General features: G+C 41.3%; 1 protein-coding gene across 1 annotated transcript in view; it reads left to right on the top strand.

Moving 5' to 3' along the window:
* apoba (apolipoprotein Ba) overlaps positions 1 to 18,737 on the top strand; it is a 31,600-nt gene that overhangs the window by 10,169 nt on the left and 2,694 nt on the right. Inside the window, exons 16-25 of the mRNA XM_028442521.1 lie at positions 783 to 978; positions 3,576 to 3,781; positions 3,869 to 4,051; positions 8,088 to 8,218; positions 8,709 to 8,919; positions 9,004 to 9,176; positions 9,261 to 9,436; positions 10,473 to 10,594; positions 10,678 to 11,051; positions 11,172 to 18,734. Of these exons, the coding sequence (XP_028298322.1) occupies positions 783 to 978; positions 3,576 to 3,781; positions 3,869 to 4,051; positions 8,088 to 8,218; positions 8,709 to 8,919; positions 9,004 to 9,176; positions 9,261 to 9,436; positions 10,473 to 10,594; positions 10,678 to 11,051; positions 11,172 to 18,734 (9,335 nt within the window). The remainder of the gene's footprint in view (positions 1 to 782; positions 979 to 3,575; positions 3,782 to 3,868; positions 4,052 to 8,087; positions 8,219 to 8,708; positions 8,920 to 9,003; positions 9,177 to 9,260; positions 9,437 to 10,472; positions 10,595 to 10,677; positions 11,052 to 11,171; positions 18,735 to 18,737) is intronic.

Below are 18,737 nucleotides of genomic sequence, written 5' to 3'. Positions count from 1 at the left end.
TTAAAAAAAAAAAGTGATTATTTGATTCTCAATTAAAAATAAAAATAAATGATTGAAATTTTAGAATTTTTTATTTTATAAGGGTCAAAAATATAAATAATCTTTTAAAAAGGCTTGATTTTCATTTTCTGTTTCTAAAAACCAAGACAAAATAATATAATCTTTTTTCTTATTGTGTGACAGGAAGTGACCATTTTCAAAGTAAGAGTGCATTTGAGGACGGTGCCGTGTTGGAGAGAGAATTTAGATGCTTCTGTGTATCAGAATGTATTGATGGACATGGATCTGTACGTTGTTTTTTCAGACATAATAAAGAGGGTCTCAGGGAAGAGGATATGATTAGAGAAAAACCTATTCTAGCCCCGCTTTGGAGCGATATGCGTGCTGAGATTTTTGTAGATGACAAGCCTTTTTTTGTGACTTCAAAAATCATGTCAGAGAAAAGGTTCCAAAGATATTTTAGCCTGGGCTAAACACAGAAACACAGCACCAAACCTCGTATGTGCTCTTACTTTGAAAACAGCAAATTCTAGTAACGCCATATAAAAAAAACTTAATTTTTAAATTTCTGTCTTCTAAAATCTAATGTTTTATTTCTAGAAACAGATAATGTGTCATTTATCCCTTTTGACTCTGATGAAGAAAGATGCCATAAATTACAATCTTAATTTTAGAATTTTAAATTCTTTTTTTCTAATATCCTATTCTGAACAAAAATGTCCATTGACCAAAACACACACTGACCCTTTTGAGACAAGACCTAACTAAATGAATGTTTGCAGCTTCAACTTTGCTTCTGTTTCTACTCCAAAGGCATTACATGCACTGACATCAAACACTGAAAATGAAGTGTTTGGCCACTACATCTTCATGGAGAATTCCTTCTCACTTCCCACTGCCTCTGGCTTCCCTCTGAAATACTCACTGGCTGGTGTGTTAGCACCTGGTGCCAAAGGAGGCCTGGCTCCCTCAGCAATGGTAAGCTAAACCTGCTTAGGGTTGGGGTCAATTACAATTACGTCTTCAGTTATCCGTGTTCAGTTACAACTCAATTACGGTTACGGTTACTGGCATTTATTCCAATTAGGAATAAAATTACAATGATCATTGTCCACATGAAAGTAAATTACAATTACGTCTCAATTACAGTACTGAGCCTGAAATAAATCACCCCATAAAACGTAACCCCTCCTTTTGTGTTACCTTTTTTTGTTAGTTCTCTTACAATACTGCCAGTTTTTGACTCAAATGTCTTAAATCAAATCAATCAATCAATCAATCAATCAATCAATCAATCAATCAATCAATCAATCTTTTATTTGTATAGCGCCAAATCATAACCAATGGTATCTCAAGACACTTTACAGTAGAGCAGTCTTAAGGACGGACTCTTCATTTTATGGATACACACATATGCATATATACGTATACACATACATATGTATCCCACACCCAACATGAATTCATCATGGCGGCAAGGAAAACCTTCTGTTAAGCAGCAGGAACCTTGTGTGGATCCCATTCCTATGATGAACAGCCATCCACGTTATGCTGTGTTGGGTGTGTGCAGAGGAAAGGGTGGAGACAGAGCCGTTGAGACTCTGTAACTCCACACTAAGGATCCACGGACCTGCAAGACAAAAGCCAGAAGGAGTACAGGAGCAAACACACTCTAACCTAAATGACCTCTCTCTTAACGCCCTCTCCAACCTCTCTCCAACCGAGCATGCCAGACCCCCCCACCGGCAGTCTATGCCTATTGCAATCTTATTTATGAGCTATGAGCTGGTTCCTAACTAAAAGCTTTACCAAAGAGGAATGTTTTGAGCCTAAACCTTAAAGGTAGAGAGGGTGTCTGCCCCCCAAACCGTGTTGGTAGATGGTTCCAGAGAAGTGGGGCCTGATAACTGAAAGCTCTTCCTCCTATACTACTTTTAGAGACAAATGGAACAACGAGTAGTCCAGCATTTTGAGAGCGTAGTGTTCTGGGGGGATTGTATGGCACTACAAAGCTCCTGGTGAGATAGACTGGTGCCTGTCCATTAGGGCTTTATAAGTGAGAAGAAGAATCTTGAATTCTATTCTATATTTTATGGGAAGCCAATGCAGAGAGGCTAATCCAGGAGTAATGTGATCTCTTCTCCTGTTTTAGTCAGTACACGTGCTACAGCATTTTTAACCAGCTGAAGTGTCTTAGCGACTTGCTCGGCGGCAGCCTGCTAAAAGAGAATTACAATAATCCAGTCTAGAGGTAACAAAGCATGGACTAGTTTTTCGGCGTCGCCCTGAGACAGGATAGATCTGATTTTAGCAATGTTACGGAGATGAAAGAAGGCAGTTCTTGAAGTTGTTTTATGTGAGAGTTGAAGGATAAATCCTGATCAAATAGAACCCCAAGGTTTCTAACAGTTGTGCTTTGTGCCAGAGTAATGCCATCTAGGGCAGTTAGGCTAGCATAGGTTTCTCTAAGGTGTCGTGGGCCCAGTACAATGACCTCAGTCTTGTCTGAGTTAAGAAGAAGAAAATTTTTGGTCCATCCAGGCCCTAATGTCCTTTAGACAGGCCTCAGTTAGATAGCTGATTTGTCTCACCTGGCTTCATTGATACATACAGTTGGGTATCATCAGCATAGCAGTGAAAGTTAACAGAGTATTTTCTCATAACATTACCAAGGGGGATCATATAGATACAGAAGAGGATTGGACCTAGCACAGAGCCCTGAGGAACCCCGTAGCTTACTTTAGTGTAAACAGAAGACCTATTATTCACGTGTACAAACTGGTACCTATCAGATAGGTAGGACTTAAACCAGTTTAGGGCAGTCCCTGTGATTCCAAGTAATTGCTCTAATCTCTCTAGTAGAATATAGTGATCTATAGTGTCAAAAGCTGCACTAAGATCTAATAAAACCAGCACTGAGAGTCGTCCTTCATCTGAAGCCCAGAGTAGATCATTAGTTACTTTAACTAAAGCAGTCTCTGTGCTGTGTTGAGCTCTAAAACCTGACTGGAAGTCCTCGAGCAGGCTGTTGTTTTGAAGAAATTCACAGAGCTGAGCCGCCACAACTTTCTCAAGAATCTTTGAAATAAAAGGAAGATTAGATATAGGGTAGGTTAAATCAGCTGTAAAATACACTAAAATATATTATCTATTATCTAATTAGTTTCTCATCTCTTGGTTACCATGTTAGGCTTCCTAATCAATCAAAATATTGGTATTAATATTTTAGGTGTTGACATCTGAGTATACCATATATAGTATATAAAGTATACCTACATTTAGATTTTTAAAACAATAGTAAAATTATTCTCAAGAGAACTGGCAGGTTGTGTGAAAACTTGATATGAAACATTTGAATGATTATTAACTACATATGTGTAAGTTATATGATGATTTAATGAAATTATAATTAACATTTTTTTTTTCATAGAATTTTCATGCCAATCACAATTACAAAGTCAATTTTCTGAACTCCATTACAGTTCAATTACAATTATAACAGAAACAGTTTCCCCAGTTACCATTACAATTATAATTGAGCCCAAAGCCACTCTGTTATCTCCTCTCCTTTTCAGAATGAATTATCCTTTAAGCCCTCCGTTGGGCTTGAATTCATCACACGGATGGGTGTGTATATTCCTGAATATGTGGACGCAGGCATTGAGATGCACACCAACATGTTTCATCAGAGCTCCTTGAATGCCAAAATCACAATGAAGAGAAACCAGTTTAAAATCGTCCTTCCTGCTCCCACATCAAATGTTCAGCTGGTGACTGTGAGGTCAGCCGTGTGTTTAGATATTGATCATTGGCAGTGAGTGCACGTGTCTGGTTGTTTTCTCACTGATTTCTCTTTCATCAAACACAGTAACGAGTTGATTTCCATTTCATCTTGTCAAAAAACACTCGTGCCGTCTTCGGCGGAGAAACGGTCGGAGTCAACTGACTGCCAGCCACTGTTTAGGGGTTTGAACTTGTGCACCGTCATGCAATATCCCAATGCTACCACCAGGGACCAGGCCCCATATCTCCCACTGACTGGACAAAGCAAGTAAGTGGGTGCTGCTTAAACCACAAAATCGGTCCTTTTGTGTTTTCTACTTTAGTTACACAAGCTCTACTTCTCTTTGAAATAATTGTGTGTGACAATTTCTGGAACAAGAAATAACATTACAATGTTTGCAATTTGGAGCAAGTTAAAGCTGGGCACTCGATTTATTTTCTTTAATTAAAAAAAAGATAATTATTGGTATCTTATAGTATATCGTAAAAGTAATCATCCATCCATCCATTTTCTTCCGCTTTTATCCGGGGCCGGGTCGCGGAGGCAGCAATCTCAGCAGAGATGCCCAGACCTCCCAATCCACGCACAACCTCCTCCAGCCGTTCTGGGGAAACCCCGAGGCGACACCAGGCCAGCTCAGAGAGACAGTCCCTCCAGCGTGTCCTGGGCCTTCCACCAGGCCTCTTCCCAATAGGACATGCCTGAAACACCTCCCGAGATGCCCGAGCCACCTCAGCTGGCTCCTTTCAACGTGAAGGAGCAGCGACTCTACTCCGAGCTCCTCCCGAGTGACTGAGCTTCTCACTCTATCTCGAAGGGTGTGCCCAGCCACCGTGCGAAGGAAACTCATTTCGGCCACCTGTATCCGCGATCTGTCCTTTCGGTCATTACCCAAATCGCATGACCATAGGTGAGGGTAGGAAAGTAGATCGATCGGCAAATTGAGAGATTTGCCCCCCGACTCAGCTCTCTCTTCACCACAACAGTCCGATACAGCGACCGCATCACTGCTGATGCCGCACCGATCCATCTATCGATTTCACGCTCCATCCGACCCTCACTCTTGAACAAGACCCCGAAATACTTGAACTCCTCCACTTGAGGCTAGGACTCTCCACCGACCCAGAGAGGGGAAGCCACCTTTTTCCGGTGGAGAACCATGGCCTCAGATTTGGAGGTGCTGATTCTCATCCCAAGGTTCGACTATTGGCCGGATCCTCCTCTCCAGCACCCTGGAGTAGACCTTGGGGAGGCTGAGGAGTGTGATCCCTCCTGTAGTTGGAGCACACCCTCCGATCCCCCTTCTTAAAGAAAGGGACCACCACCCCGGTCTGCCAATCCAGAGGCACTGTCCCCAACTGCCACGCGATGTTGCAGAGATGTGTCAACCAAGACAGTCCTTCAACATCCAGAGACTTAAAGTACTCAGGACGAATCTCATCCACCCCCGGAGCCCTGCCCCCGAAGAGCTTTCCAACCACCTCGGTGACTTCAGCCGGGGTGATGGGTGAGACCGCCTCTGAGTCCCCAGCCTCAGCTTCCTCATCGGAAAACGTGGCAGTGGGATTGAGGAGACCCTCGAAGTACTCCTTCCATCGCCCGACAACATACCTCGGTTGAGGTCAGCAGCTCCCCCCCTGCACTGTAAACAGTGTTGGTGAAGCACTGCTTCCCCCCCTGAGGCGCCAAACGGTTTGCCAGAATATCTTCGAGGCTGACCAATAGTCCTCCTCCATGGCTTCTCCGAACTCCTTCCAGACCCAAGTTTTTGCCTCTGTGACCGTGCGGGCTGTAGCACGCTTGGCCTGCCGGTACCTCTCGGCTGCCTCCGGAGTCCTACCAGCCAAAAAGGCCAGGTAGGTCTCAATCTTCAGCTTGACGGCATCCCCACTCGAGTGTCCGAGACACGTGGCCGGAGATCAGATGATACAACTACAAAGTTGATCATCGACCTTCGGCCTAGAGTGTCCTGGTGCCACGTGCACTTATGGACACCCATGTGCTCGAACATGGTGTTTGTTGTGGACAAACTGTAACTGGCACAGAAGTCCAATAACAAAAAACCACTCGGGTTCAGATCGGGGAGGCCGTTCTTCCCAATCACCACTGTCCAGGTCTCACTGTCGCAGCCCACGTGGACGTTTAAGTCCCCCAGTATAACAATGGAGTCCCCAGTTGGGACACCGTCTAGTACCCTTCCCAGGGACTCCAAGAAGGCCGGGTACTCTTCGCCAATGTTGGTCTCGTAGGCCGGTGATAGACCTGTCCCCAACCCGAAGGTGTAGGGACGCAACCCTCTCGTTCACTCGGGTAAACTCTAACACGTGGTGGCTGAGCTGGGGGGCTATAAGCAAGCCCACCCCAGCCCGCCGCCTCTCCCCGCGGGCAACGCCAGAGAAGTGGAGCGTCCAGCCTCTCTCCAGGAGTTGGGATCCAGAGCCCAACCTGTGTGTGGAGGTGAGCCCGACTATATCTAGCCCAGGGGTCTGCAACCTGCGGCTCTGGAGCCTCATGTGGCTCTTTGAGTCTTTTGCAATGGCTCTCTGACGATTTAAAAAAATAAGAAAATGAATTATTTCCTACAGAGGGTACTGGTGATTAATGACATTAACTTAAAATAAAATGATGATAAAACAATTGGTTAACCTAAAAATGAATAACTCTGCCACCGTCCTCCTTCAGCTCCTGTAACATCTACAGACCATTAACTTTCCTTCCACCAGTGGCTAACCTTCAGTTTTAAATATCTGGTAAGATAACTTAAATAACAAAAAAGACTATGCTGGAAAAAAATACAGACTTTATTTGTGTGGGGAAAGATTTATTTAACTGCTAACATACCAGCTTAATATGCATGCTTGATATGTTGTAAGAAATTAGCATGAGTTGGAGTTGATAATGTGTTATCAAATTCAAGTTATTTTTGTAGCCCATCAAATCCATTAACTCATAAAATTATTCGATACTAATTTAACGGTATAGAATTTTATACGCTGTATTGTTTTCATGAGAAGGTTTTTTTTTCGGCTCCGGAAGGACTTTAATCCAGTCGAGATTAGGCAAAATGGCTCCTTTAAGAGTAAAGGTTGCAGACCCCTGATCTAGCCGGTACCTCTCAACCTCCCGCACAAGCTCAGGCTCCTTCCCCCCCAGCAAGGTGATGTTCCATGTCCCAACAACCAGAAGCTGTGGACGCGGACCGGGCCGCTGAGGCACCCCCCCTCCACCGCCACCCTGTCCTCTCTGCACTCGACCCCTACGGATCCCTCTGAGGGTGGTGGGTCCACAGGAGGTAAAAGTAATCATTTCTGAAAAAATAGTACGTCTGCGTGCTGTCTGTGCCTTGTAATTAAGTATTTTAGTTAATAAAACCCCCGAAGACCAAATCTTGGTGGTCATCCCCACCAGCTCCAATCACGGGATTTAGAGAAAGGAGGGTGAGCAGAGCCCACGAAGGAGCCTCCTCATTGGCTGCAGCGTTATATAGTGAATTGCGTACACGGTGCAAACTTGTTTTCAGTCTTGGACTAACTTTGTACGCGCAAGTGGCTGTTTTCCTTCTAGACAGGTAATCTAATGTTCCATTTTCCAATATTTTGTGTGCATCCTTTTGCGTGGCTATGTGTTTTACCGGTAGTGCACATTCAACTGTTGTGCACGATTTCGTGCCCTTCGGTGAGAGGAGGAGACTGGGAGGGGGTGGGATTTACGGTTCTAATTCAGCCATGCCCCTCTGTCGTGGTTCAAAAAACAGGTAGTGCAGCTTTAATGTGTTGATAACCAGCTTCATAGCACAGCGGCTCTGTGATTGCAATTGTTTGGTTAAAGCCAGTGTTGGGGTCAGTTATAGTTGTGATCACGTAATTGATGATTCATTACAATTATAATTGTAATTGTGATTTTAAAAATGTGTTGCAGTCATAATCATAATTAAATTGTAATTGAGTTTAGATAATGGACTTTGTAATTGTAATTGTGATGAAAATTCAATAAAAATGGTCAATTATAATTTAACTGGGGAACCATGTTACAGTTCTACACATATGTAAACAACTATTAAAATATGTTGCATATCAAGCTTTCCCATATTATAATCTAGGGATACAGTATACTGACACAAAACGGCTGAGATGCCCATACAGCTTCTAATAGCTTTTTGTTTTAAACTTTGTTTGGCCTTGACACTGGATTCCTTGCAAATCTCATTGCACCTTTCTGCATTTTGTGTCATCCTTCTCCATCGTATAATCTTTGTTCTTATAATGGTACTATCCTAAAATGAGTACCCTGTTGGTTTACTCAGGTTTGCAGTTGAAATCCATCCTACAGGGAAAGTTTCGGAGTACTCAGCTTCTTTCACAGATGAAACACTTCGAGAGGGTAAAAAGGGCCGTCATAGGGTGGACAATCTGAAGCTCACCCTGAGAGCAGAAGGTACAGTTTCATGATGTTTTTAAGTGTGTGAGTTTTGAGGGTGGGGACCAAAAGTCCCCCACCCCCAAAAGTCAATCAATCAATCAATCAATCTTTATTTGTATAGCGCCAAATCATAACCAATGGTATCTCAAGGCACTTTACAGTAGAGCAGTCTTAAGGACGGACTCTTCATTTTATGGAAAAGTCCCTAAAACTTTCCCCCTTTCCTTTAGTTATTTATAAATTAAATAAATAAATAAATTAAAACACTGAATTCTTATCCATAGTTCACTGTAAAATATGAATGCAAACACTAAGCAACAACCTTTGCATGTTTAACATTTTCCTCACTTTGGATGATGACTTGTCTTCAAAAGGGTGATAACATTTCATGCAACTGATTTAGATCATAAGCAGCTTTTCAGTTTAATTTGTTTGCCAAATATTTGAGTTGAGCTCAAATTACTTCTGAATATTCAAGTTGATTTTTTTTTTTAAACCTTACTAGGTACAGACCCTACAGAGGCTACAATAACTCTGAAGTACAACCGTAACAAACAAACTGTGTCCAGTGAGCTCATCATTCCAGACTGTGATATAGAAGCTGGCATCAAACTGGCTGTAACCGATAGTGATGTGGACGGAACAAAGATACGTGGGATAAACATTGATGTCACCAATAAAAACATTCCACAGCTGAGTCTTGTTGGACGTGCCAGGTAAGGATTATTGTAGACTAATTGTTCTTTTGTCAAAAAGCAAAACAAAGAAGAAAAACTCTTTCTTTTTTTTACAAAATTTAGACTTGAAAAAATGAGGGATTCCATGCTGCAACTCCAGGTGCTAATGCCCTACTTAAATAGTGACGCATCTGTCACAGCAAACCTGAGAAAGGATGAAGATATGCACATGAACTTGGAGACCGTAATCCACCTCCCTGATATGTTCTATGAACAAAAAACATCTGTGAAATATGGTATCTGTCTACCCTTGTCATAATATCGAAAAGAGGATTAGAAATTGAACATGTTTGACCAAAGTTTTCTTTATTTCCCCCCAGATAATGATAAGTTTGAAGTGGAGCTGAAGTCAGACTTTAACTCTGAGATACAGAAAATGATTCCAAATTTAGAAGAACATCACAAGCAGCTCCAGGACCTCATTGATAATGTTCTGGACCAGAAAGTGCCTAAGACTGACATGAAACTGCGTCATATTGTCACCAAAGGAATTGAAGTAAGCCTCTGATGGTTTTTAGGCTACATTAATTAAAGTTATGTTAATCAATTACTTTGGTAGCTATTACTGTAAACTTGGGAAGGTCAATTTCTAAATTGCCACTTTAATGTAACCTTACGTCCTTGGGAGTCTGATTTGTGGTACATAGATTCCTGTGGTTAGAGCAGTGAAAAAAAATTGTGTATGAGAAATATATTAACATTGTAATCAAGCTTGTACAGTTTAAGCATCTTTTATGAGTTCTATGTTGGTTAGTCAGGGGCCATGCTATGGGTGTCACTTAGTAGGGTGCTGTAGCAGGGGCCAAAAGTCTGCGGAAGTCTTTTTGATGCAGGTTTGGGTATTGGTCAGAGATGTCACTTTGATACGTAGGTAATATAGGAGGGTAGCTGAACCCTTTGTACTTTTTGTCTCTGGGGTGTGGGGAAGAGAGTTATCTCAACAGGCTGGGATGTGTTTGAGTCCAGGATAAGAAAAAAAAAAAAATGAAGTTTTCCCGGGCGCACGTCTGCCTCACAGCAAGAAGGTCCTGGGTCAGAAAATGGTTGGATGGATGGTCCCCTATATCATTATTTAGAGCCATGGTTCAGCAAGATAAATGTGCCTGAGAGGAGAGTAGGAAAGGGACTCAGCTGCACTGTCATCGTGTGTGTGCATCCCGTGGCATTGTGTGCGCATTGGCTGTGTGCATCATAAGTTTGTGCTCTATCTGCTGGGTGCCCACTGTAGAGATGGTTAAGGATGGCAGCTGGATGTAAAACACCTTATTCCATGAAGCAAAGCCCATTTTCTATCCCTTATCATAGTGCATTGTCCACCGTGCTGTCCCCCAACTGGACTTTGCTGCAAAATCTCCACACCATGCCTGATATTTAGGGACACACCTAACAGCACTGGGAGCAAAGTGCTAGTCTAAGAAAACAGGCACTGTGATCAAAACGCAACACAAAGGTGTGCTTAAGGTCACCAAAATAGGGGCTTTGATGTCCTTCTTCCTCTGTTCCTTTAATAATTTCCTCTTTTTGCTTTAAAGGCTGGCAACATATGGCTGGAAAAACTGACAGAACATGTACCGTATCTCGCTAACCTGCAAAGTAAGAGGAGCAGCTCGGACCTTTCTCTTCCACCTTTGCCAGAAAAACTATTTCTGCAGTCGTACGTATTCAAAGTAGAGCAATTACTGATTAAATAATAATTATGTAATATATTTCTTAGTTTTTTCTATTTCATCTTTTCAGTGACAGTTTGTTCCGCTACCAGTTTAACAAAGATAAAATCGCCATCTCAATTCCTTTTCCACACGGGGGCAAAAAATCTGAGGAGCTGAACATCCCTAAGAGGCTGTCTGTACCAGAGGTTGATATACCAGAGATAGGCCTGCGTATCCCAGCTAACAGCTATCCACTTCCAACATTCACCATCCCTCCATCTTTGGATTTTACTGTCCCTCTTCTTGGCCTGGCCGAGGCGTCCACTAAGATCAATAGTAACTTTTACAGTTGGGAGGGCATAATATCTGGGGGTAACACTACCGTGGATGTTCCGAGTTATACCGCACTGTACAAGGCTATGGCTCAGTCACCTTTCTGCCTGCTGTCATATAAACTAGAGGGTAAGTTATTTCCATGAAATGTTTAGATTGTGTTCTCTATTGTCTGACCTTTTTCCCCTAATGTTTGTTGTTTGGATAATATTAACTGATGGCTGATTTGTACTTTCCTTGTATTTCAAGGATCTGGAATCATATCTGGAATACCCGACACCGGTTTAATATATCTTCTGAATAATTCCTTCAATCATTGTCTAATTGATACAAGCTTCAGTTACGGTGAAGCATTAAGGGTGACAGACAAAATGAATGCCAGAGCCAATTACAAGTTTGAAGCAGCCAGTCCTTTAGGATTACAAGCCTCTCTACACTCCTCTTCTCAGGCCATGTCCACTCTAAATTCAGATGACGTGACGGGAGATGGCACAATGGATGGCTTTCTGAAAGTGGGTTCGTTAAACACCACTATATCCTATACTAACAGCTACCAGCTGCGTCCACTGGAGCAAACTGGAAGAGGAAAATCCACCTTTCAGTTTAACGCACCTTTCCTTCGGATTGACAACACGATTGAAGCACTTTATGAAAACAATGAGTTGAAAATTGTGTCTAAAACCAATGCCCAGAAAGACGCCATCAAGCATGTTGCAGAGTTCAAGTATAAAGATGCAAAACTGACCCTAAAAAGCAATGCTGTTGCTACAGCAATGGATAAAACTATAAGTAACAAAGCAGAGCTTGGTATATCAGGCGACATGGCCATCTTCAGATTTGAGACACAAGCAGAAGATGATAAAAATAGGGCGTACTCACTTCTACGAGCACTTCTAGATTCAAATGGCCTGGAGGCAAATTCTGAAGGTACCCTGATGTTCACCACTGGTCGGGGATTGCATAAGGCAACAGTAAAGATTAGTGAATATGGTCTGTCCACTAGTGGAACCAACAGCATTCAGTGCAGCCCTGTTACATTGGAGAATATCTTTGATGGTACCATAGACAGCAATGGAGCAATCTTCTCCTCTACCATCAAAGCAATGGCTGAAGAAGGCAGAGGTGAAATGAATGTTGAAGGAAAAATCACCAGTTCCGAAGCATCTTTGCATGGGAACCTTAAAGGCCATGCATATGATGCCTCTACAACAAACAACATGAATATATTGCTGAATAGACGGGCTCTGACATTTGCTGGCAATTCAAAGGGGACAATGAAGCAGATAAAAACAGAAAACAGCCACACACTGACTCTCACTCTTTGGACTCTGAAACTTCGCTCCAAGACTAACAATATTATTTGTGAAGATGTTTACTATAAACACGACGCCAAGGTAGATATGAAGCCGTTTGTTGTGGGACTTGATGTGAAAAATGATCTCAGAATTTATGATTTCATTCTGAACAATGAAGACCATCTTAAGTTTGAACCACAAAAGGCTGACCTTAGTGGAATGGTGAGTGCAGCACTCGGAGATCAACACAACCTGAAACAGTCGTATGAAGTCATCTATAATGATATGGCAGCCACAATGAAAAGCGCTATGTCTGGAAACATAATGGATTCACAACTAAGCCACAAATGTGAGGTTGAAATAGCTGGCCTGTCTCTGACGTCATCCTGTGAGGGGCGTGTCACTTCAGAACATCTACGCATGGACGGCAACATTCGCACAATGGCACTGCCTTTCAGCCTCTCAATTGATGCCCTGCTCAACAGCGATGGGGAACTCCATCTCAACGGGAAGCATACAGGACAACTATACAGCAGGTTTTTAGTCAAAGCTGAACCCTTAGCATTTTCCCTCACACAAGACTGTCGGATATCAACCGTGCATAAGCTTCCCAATGGGGAGTCGTCCACTGATCTAGACAGCAAGTTTGAAAACCTCTTGACACCTAATGATCAGTCATTGGCTTGGAAAGTGAAATCAAACCTCAATGAACACACTTATCTAAAGGACTTGAGTGTCGCTAATGATAAAGAAAAAATGCTATTGGAATTCTCTGACGTATTAACATCAAATATTATAAGCCGTTTGAAGGGATCCCCTCCAGAAATGCAGGAATTTCGAACGTCTGGTTTTTTCAGGTATGACAAGAACAGTGACTGTCGTATCATTGAGATTCCTTTCATCCAGAGCTTTCCTGCTGCTTTCGAGCAACTCAAAAACACTCTTGTTAAAGCTTTGGAATCTCTTAAGCAGTCCATTGTCAATTTGGACATCGATCAGCAGATCAATGACTTTAGAGACAACATAGATCGCATACCATCGGAAGTAAGTGATTTCATGCAGAAATTGGACCTAGAGAATAAAGTAAAACAAGTAAAAGCAAAACTAGATTATTTGATCAATGAATTTGGTATAACAATGGAGGACTTAGAGCTTGGAGTAAACAGGTTAAGAGAAGATGTGGAAAAAAGTTTGGTGGTTCTTTTTACCACAATCAAAGACTTTCTCAGTAATCTGGAAGTGTATATAAGAGATGGGCATTTTGCTGATAAGACAATGTCCATACTTTCAAACATTGAGCATCAGGTTCACTCTTGGGATAAAAAATATGAAATCCAGCAAACAGTAATCAAAATATTGGATGCCATCGAAGACATTATCAAACAGATTGATCTACAGAAGCTGAGAGACCGCAGTGCTACCTTCCTTAGAGAACTTGATGCTAAATATGAAATCTTAGATACTATTAAAAGCAAACTGTCTGACTTAAAACAGGCTATTAAAAAGTTTGATTTAGGTTCATTTTTGCAAGATTTAAAGGATTATTTTCTGTCACCTGATTGGGCCTCGTTTGTTGCTCAGCTGAAAGATCAAATCCCAACAACAGAGATAGCAAAAGTAATGGAATCTATGAATGATGTGATTGTCAACTGGATTGACGAATATGAAATCCCCATCAAACTCAACGCAGTTTATGCCTATCTTCGGGATTTATTTTTGAAATATAATCTTGACGATACTATCAAAGATATAATGGATCAATCAGTTATTCTTTTAAAGGAATTTAAAATTTCCGAAACAATCCAATCAGTGGTGGATGCTGTAAAGGCCATTCGTTTTGAGCAGTTTCGTGATTTATTTATGCAATGTCTTTATAGTGTGACCAATCAGCTGAGGGATATGGACTATAGGAAGATCATTAATGGCGTTAATGAAAACATTTCATCAATGCTTAAGTTAATGAAGGAGTTTGACTACGATACATTTGTAGATGAAATAAACAGGAAAATTGCTCAAGTGACAGGATATGTTAACAAGCAGATAAAAGCATATGAGATAGTGGAGAAGTTAGAGGCTGTTAGGGACTATTTCAGAGAGATTCAAAGCTCCATTGTCACATATTTGGAGGAACTCAGAAACACAAAGGTGGCCGATGCTCTGAAGAAACTAAAAAATGTAATTGATTCAGCCTTTTTCAATGATGTCAAGTTGAAAGTACAAGATATGCTTGAGGACATGAGGCAAAGGATCTCTGACATGGATATTCGGGATGAATTGTACAAGTACCTTCAAAGAACAAGTGAGTCCTACAGTAACATTGTTGCCTTCATCTCTGTTCAGTTTGATCGACTGATGGAGAAGATCAGACATATTGTTGAAGACAATGAGGTTTTCACACAAGTGAAAGAAGCTGTAGACGGTGTTCTGGACAGAATGAGACGTGCTGAGATAAAGATGCCATCATTTACCCTTCCTCTCACAGACCTTGAAGTTCCCGCTTTTAAAATCAATTTGAACAAACTGCAAGAAATCAGCATTCCAGCTCAAATTTCAATCCCTGAATTTACCATCCTCAACTCATACACTATTCCTGCATTTACAGGAGATTTTGAGGAGATCAAATCAAAGTTAGTTGAAATCATTGACAATATGCAGGCATTTGAGCTGCAAACACCAAACCTGGAGGAAATATTTGGTGATCTAAAGGTAATATATTTTTCTGATCTACCTGACTTTACATTCCCCGAAATAACTCTTTCTGAAATAAAAGTACCGGTCATTACCATTCCTAAATTAAACCTTAAAGACTTTGATATCATGATGCTTTCCATTCCTGAGATCAAATTTCCTGGATTTCCAAGTGACATTTGTGTTCCAGTTTTTGGCAAACTCCATGGTGACTTTCACATTAATTTTCCACATTATACTCTTGTGACCACTTGGATATTTGAGAACATAACTTCTTCCATCAAAAATCCTCAGTTAACAGCCACCCTTACATCTGAAGCCAAGTCGTCTTTTGAGCCACTGGAATACACTTTTCATGCTTATGCTAAGTTGGAGGCTCCAAGACTTAAAAAGCTGCTTTTCACAGAAAAAGTGAAAGCACGAAACAAGGCTTTTATCATTGATCATGAAGGATTGTTAACACTCACTGGTCCTTCTATTCAGGTTTCCACAAAGATTGAGGCCAAAGCCACAGCTCCCCTGTACACTGCAGACTTGATCAACAACATGGCACTAACTATAGGTGAAGGAATCACAGCAGCCACTGACACAACCTACAACCACAACTTGGATGTCCCAGCAATTGAGACTTTGAGTCAGACATCAATGAAGCATGACGCAGTAGCCACAATAGCACCTGGGAAAATAACTGTGACCAGTGATACAAATGGTAATGGCAAGTGGTCCATCCAGGACTACTCTGATGAAGGTACTCATAAGAACAGCCTCAAATTTGATGTAAGTTCTAGCATTGCAAAGCTAATTTTTACTGAAGAGACTGACTCAAAGGCCTTCAAATCAAAGAAAAGTCTCAATGCTGAAGCAGTGACTTTAAGTCACATGACAGTGGAGGCACGGTGTGAGACTGAACTTCCCTTTGTCAAGAAGAGCGTTATGGCTTTAAATGGAGAAGCGCACATTGGAGACTTGAAAGTGGCACTGACAGCCTCTCACGATGCTGAATTCACTGGAAGTCTGGCGGGGTCCATGTCAAACTGGTTAGAATTCAGGGCCTATCCCTTTGAGATCTTCCTGGATGTTAAGAACAAAAAAAATTCAAAAATATTCTTCCCTCTTAGACTTGTAGGTAAAGTTGATTTCCTGCATGATTATGGTATTGTCATAAACTCTGAGAAACAGCTTGCTTTTTGTCAGGCTTTGGCCAGATTTAATCAGTACAAGTACACTCACGACTTCAAAGTAGAAAACAACCAAATGAGTATAACCCTCCAAGCTTTGGCCAATGGGGAGGCCAATTTGGATTTTTTGACAGTTCCCCTCACTATCCCAGAAATTACCCTACCTCACATTGAAATTACAATCCCTGAAGTCAGAGACTTTTCTCTGTGGGAAAATGCTGGGTTAAAAAACTTGTTTACTACTCCTCAGCAGTCATTTGATATGAACCTGAGGCTTCAATACAACAAGAATCCAGACACTCACAGCTTTGACCTGCATCTTGAGCCCTTCTACAGTGCCCTTAGTGACAATCTCAACATCCTGCAGGCCCAGTTTGAAGCAGGTCGAGACAAAGTTGTTGCTCTTTTGAAAGATTCCTATAACCAGGCAAAGTCCCAATACATCAAGCACAGAATTGACACTTCTGGCATACCTCCTAGGATTTTTAGAGTCCCAGGATACAAAATACCAGTTCTAAATATAGAGGTATCTTCCTTTAGAGCTGAAATGCCAGCATTCAGCTACTTTGTTCCCAAGGAAGTAAGCTCACCAAGCTTCAAAATTCGAGCTTTGGGCTTCTCTGTGCCATCATATACCCTTGTACTACCCTCTTTGAAATTCCCTGTCCTTCATGTTCCAGAATCTTTAAGTGATTTAAAGCTACCCACATTTACACTGCCTGTAATCCAGAACAACATTGTAATCCCAGTGATGGGTAACACAACCTTTGACTTCTCATTTAAATCCCCTATGATTACCTTAAGTGCTGATGGAGGTCTGTACAATCAGTCAGACATTGTGGCTCGCTTTGTTGGTTCTTCAGTATCTGTTTTTGACATTCTCAATGGAAAAATTGATGGCACAACAAGTTTGACGAAAAAGAGCGGATTAAAACTGGCCACAACTGTGTCACTGGAGCACACTAACATTGAAGCAAATCATGAATGTGCAATGAGTTTAACCAAAAGGAACATGGAAGCTTCTGTAACTAATGATGTGAAAATCAATCTACCCTTCCTTAATCTAGAATTCAATGATGAACTCAAAGGAAATACCAAAACCAAACCAAATCTTTCCTCCAAGACAAAACTAAAATACATGTTCAACATTCCTATGATTGCCTCCGTTGGTAAAGGAAATCTGGATTCCAACTGTGAACTGGAAGGACTTTCTTCCTACCTATCATTTGAGACTTTTACTCAAGGAAAAACAGACATATCAATTATGGACAGGTATAACTTTGCAGGGGATTTGGAAAATGTTGGTAGTTTCTATCTAAATGCCAATGGTTTACGTTCAACCCTCAAGACTGTATTAAACGCCAACACAGACAAGCAGGAAAAAGAAAAACGAAGGGCAATCAACATATTCCTGTTCAACTTGAATGAGAACTTGGCTCTTGAGGTTTCTTTGCGACGTGTTTTTGCAAAGTTTGATCACATGAGCAATAACCGTGTAGATTTTGGATATATAAACACTGATGGAAAGTACATTGGTAAAGGAGAAGTAGATTTTGTTCCTTTATCAACCCTCAAGACGACACTCAATATTGATGTGAGACAGTCCGGTGATTTTGGTACAGCTGAGCACATTCAAAACATTGACCTTGATATCAGTTCAGAGAAGCAGTCTTTGACTTGGAGCGGCAAGGAACAGCTGTTCCCAGTAATCCATTCTTGGGATTTACTCTTGTCCAATGATGAATCTGCAGTGAGGATGGACTTCACTGAATCAGTGGAAAATTATCTAGCTTTCTTAAAATCAGTAAAGATACCTATATATCAGAAGACTGTCTGGGATGTTCTCAAGTTTGACCAAGTCACAAATATGGACAATCTGCAATTCCTCAACATATCTTCCACTATTGTATACACAAAAAGCATGGATGGACAAGAATATGCATTACCATTTAAGCTATTTGAAAATGGCATTACGTTTACTATTCCTGAGTTTAGCATTCCTGTGCCTGATTGGCTGAAATCATTCCCTGACAAGATCAAGAGTATTGACAAGCGATTTGAAGACACTGATGTTCCTGATCATCTTATTCTTCCGCCATCAGTTTCAGTTCCAGCTTTCGAGGTTCCATTCACTAACCTGCATATGGAACCCTTTACCATTGATCTGAAGAACTTTAATGTTCCCAAGGTGATCACCACAAAGCCTTTTGATATAATGCTGCCTGGCTTCCCAGTAATATCAGTGCCTAGTTATGATATTAACACAGAGTATCTCCAGCAAAAGATGTCTGTCCTTGCATTCAAGATGCCTCAACATGAAATCACAGTCTCATCTTTTGCTTTCCCAAAATCCTTAACACTTGGAGAATACACTGTCGACCTCAATGAAATCACCAACCATATTTCCAACTTTGAACTTCCAAGCATCGTCATTCCGGAGCAAAAGATTGAAATCCCTGAATTTGACCTTATCATGCCTTTAAGTGTGTTTGTGCCAAATTTTGGTGGTCTAAGCGCCAAACTAAAGGTTTCTTCTCCTATTTATAACATCTCAACTACTGCCAATCTCGAGAAAAGTAATTCAAACTTTGTAACGTCATTAAACTCTGTCTGTACCTCTACAATAATCTTCTTGGAATACGACCTCACTGGTA

The sequence above is a fragment of the Gouania willdenowi genome, unplaced genomic scaffold, assembly GCF_900634775.1.
Source record: "Gouania willdenowi unplaced genomic scaffold, fGouWil2.1 scaffold_55_arrow_ctg1, whole genome shotgun sequence".
NCBI classification, from domain to species: domain Eukaryota; kingdom Metazoa; phylum Chordata; class Actinopteri; order Blenniiformes; family Gobiesocidae; genus Gouania; species Gouania willdenowi.
Note: the sequence above shows the minus strand (reverse complement) of the source record. Positions and strands in the feature narration are given on the sequence as shown.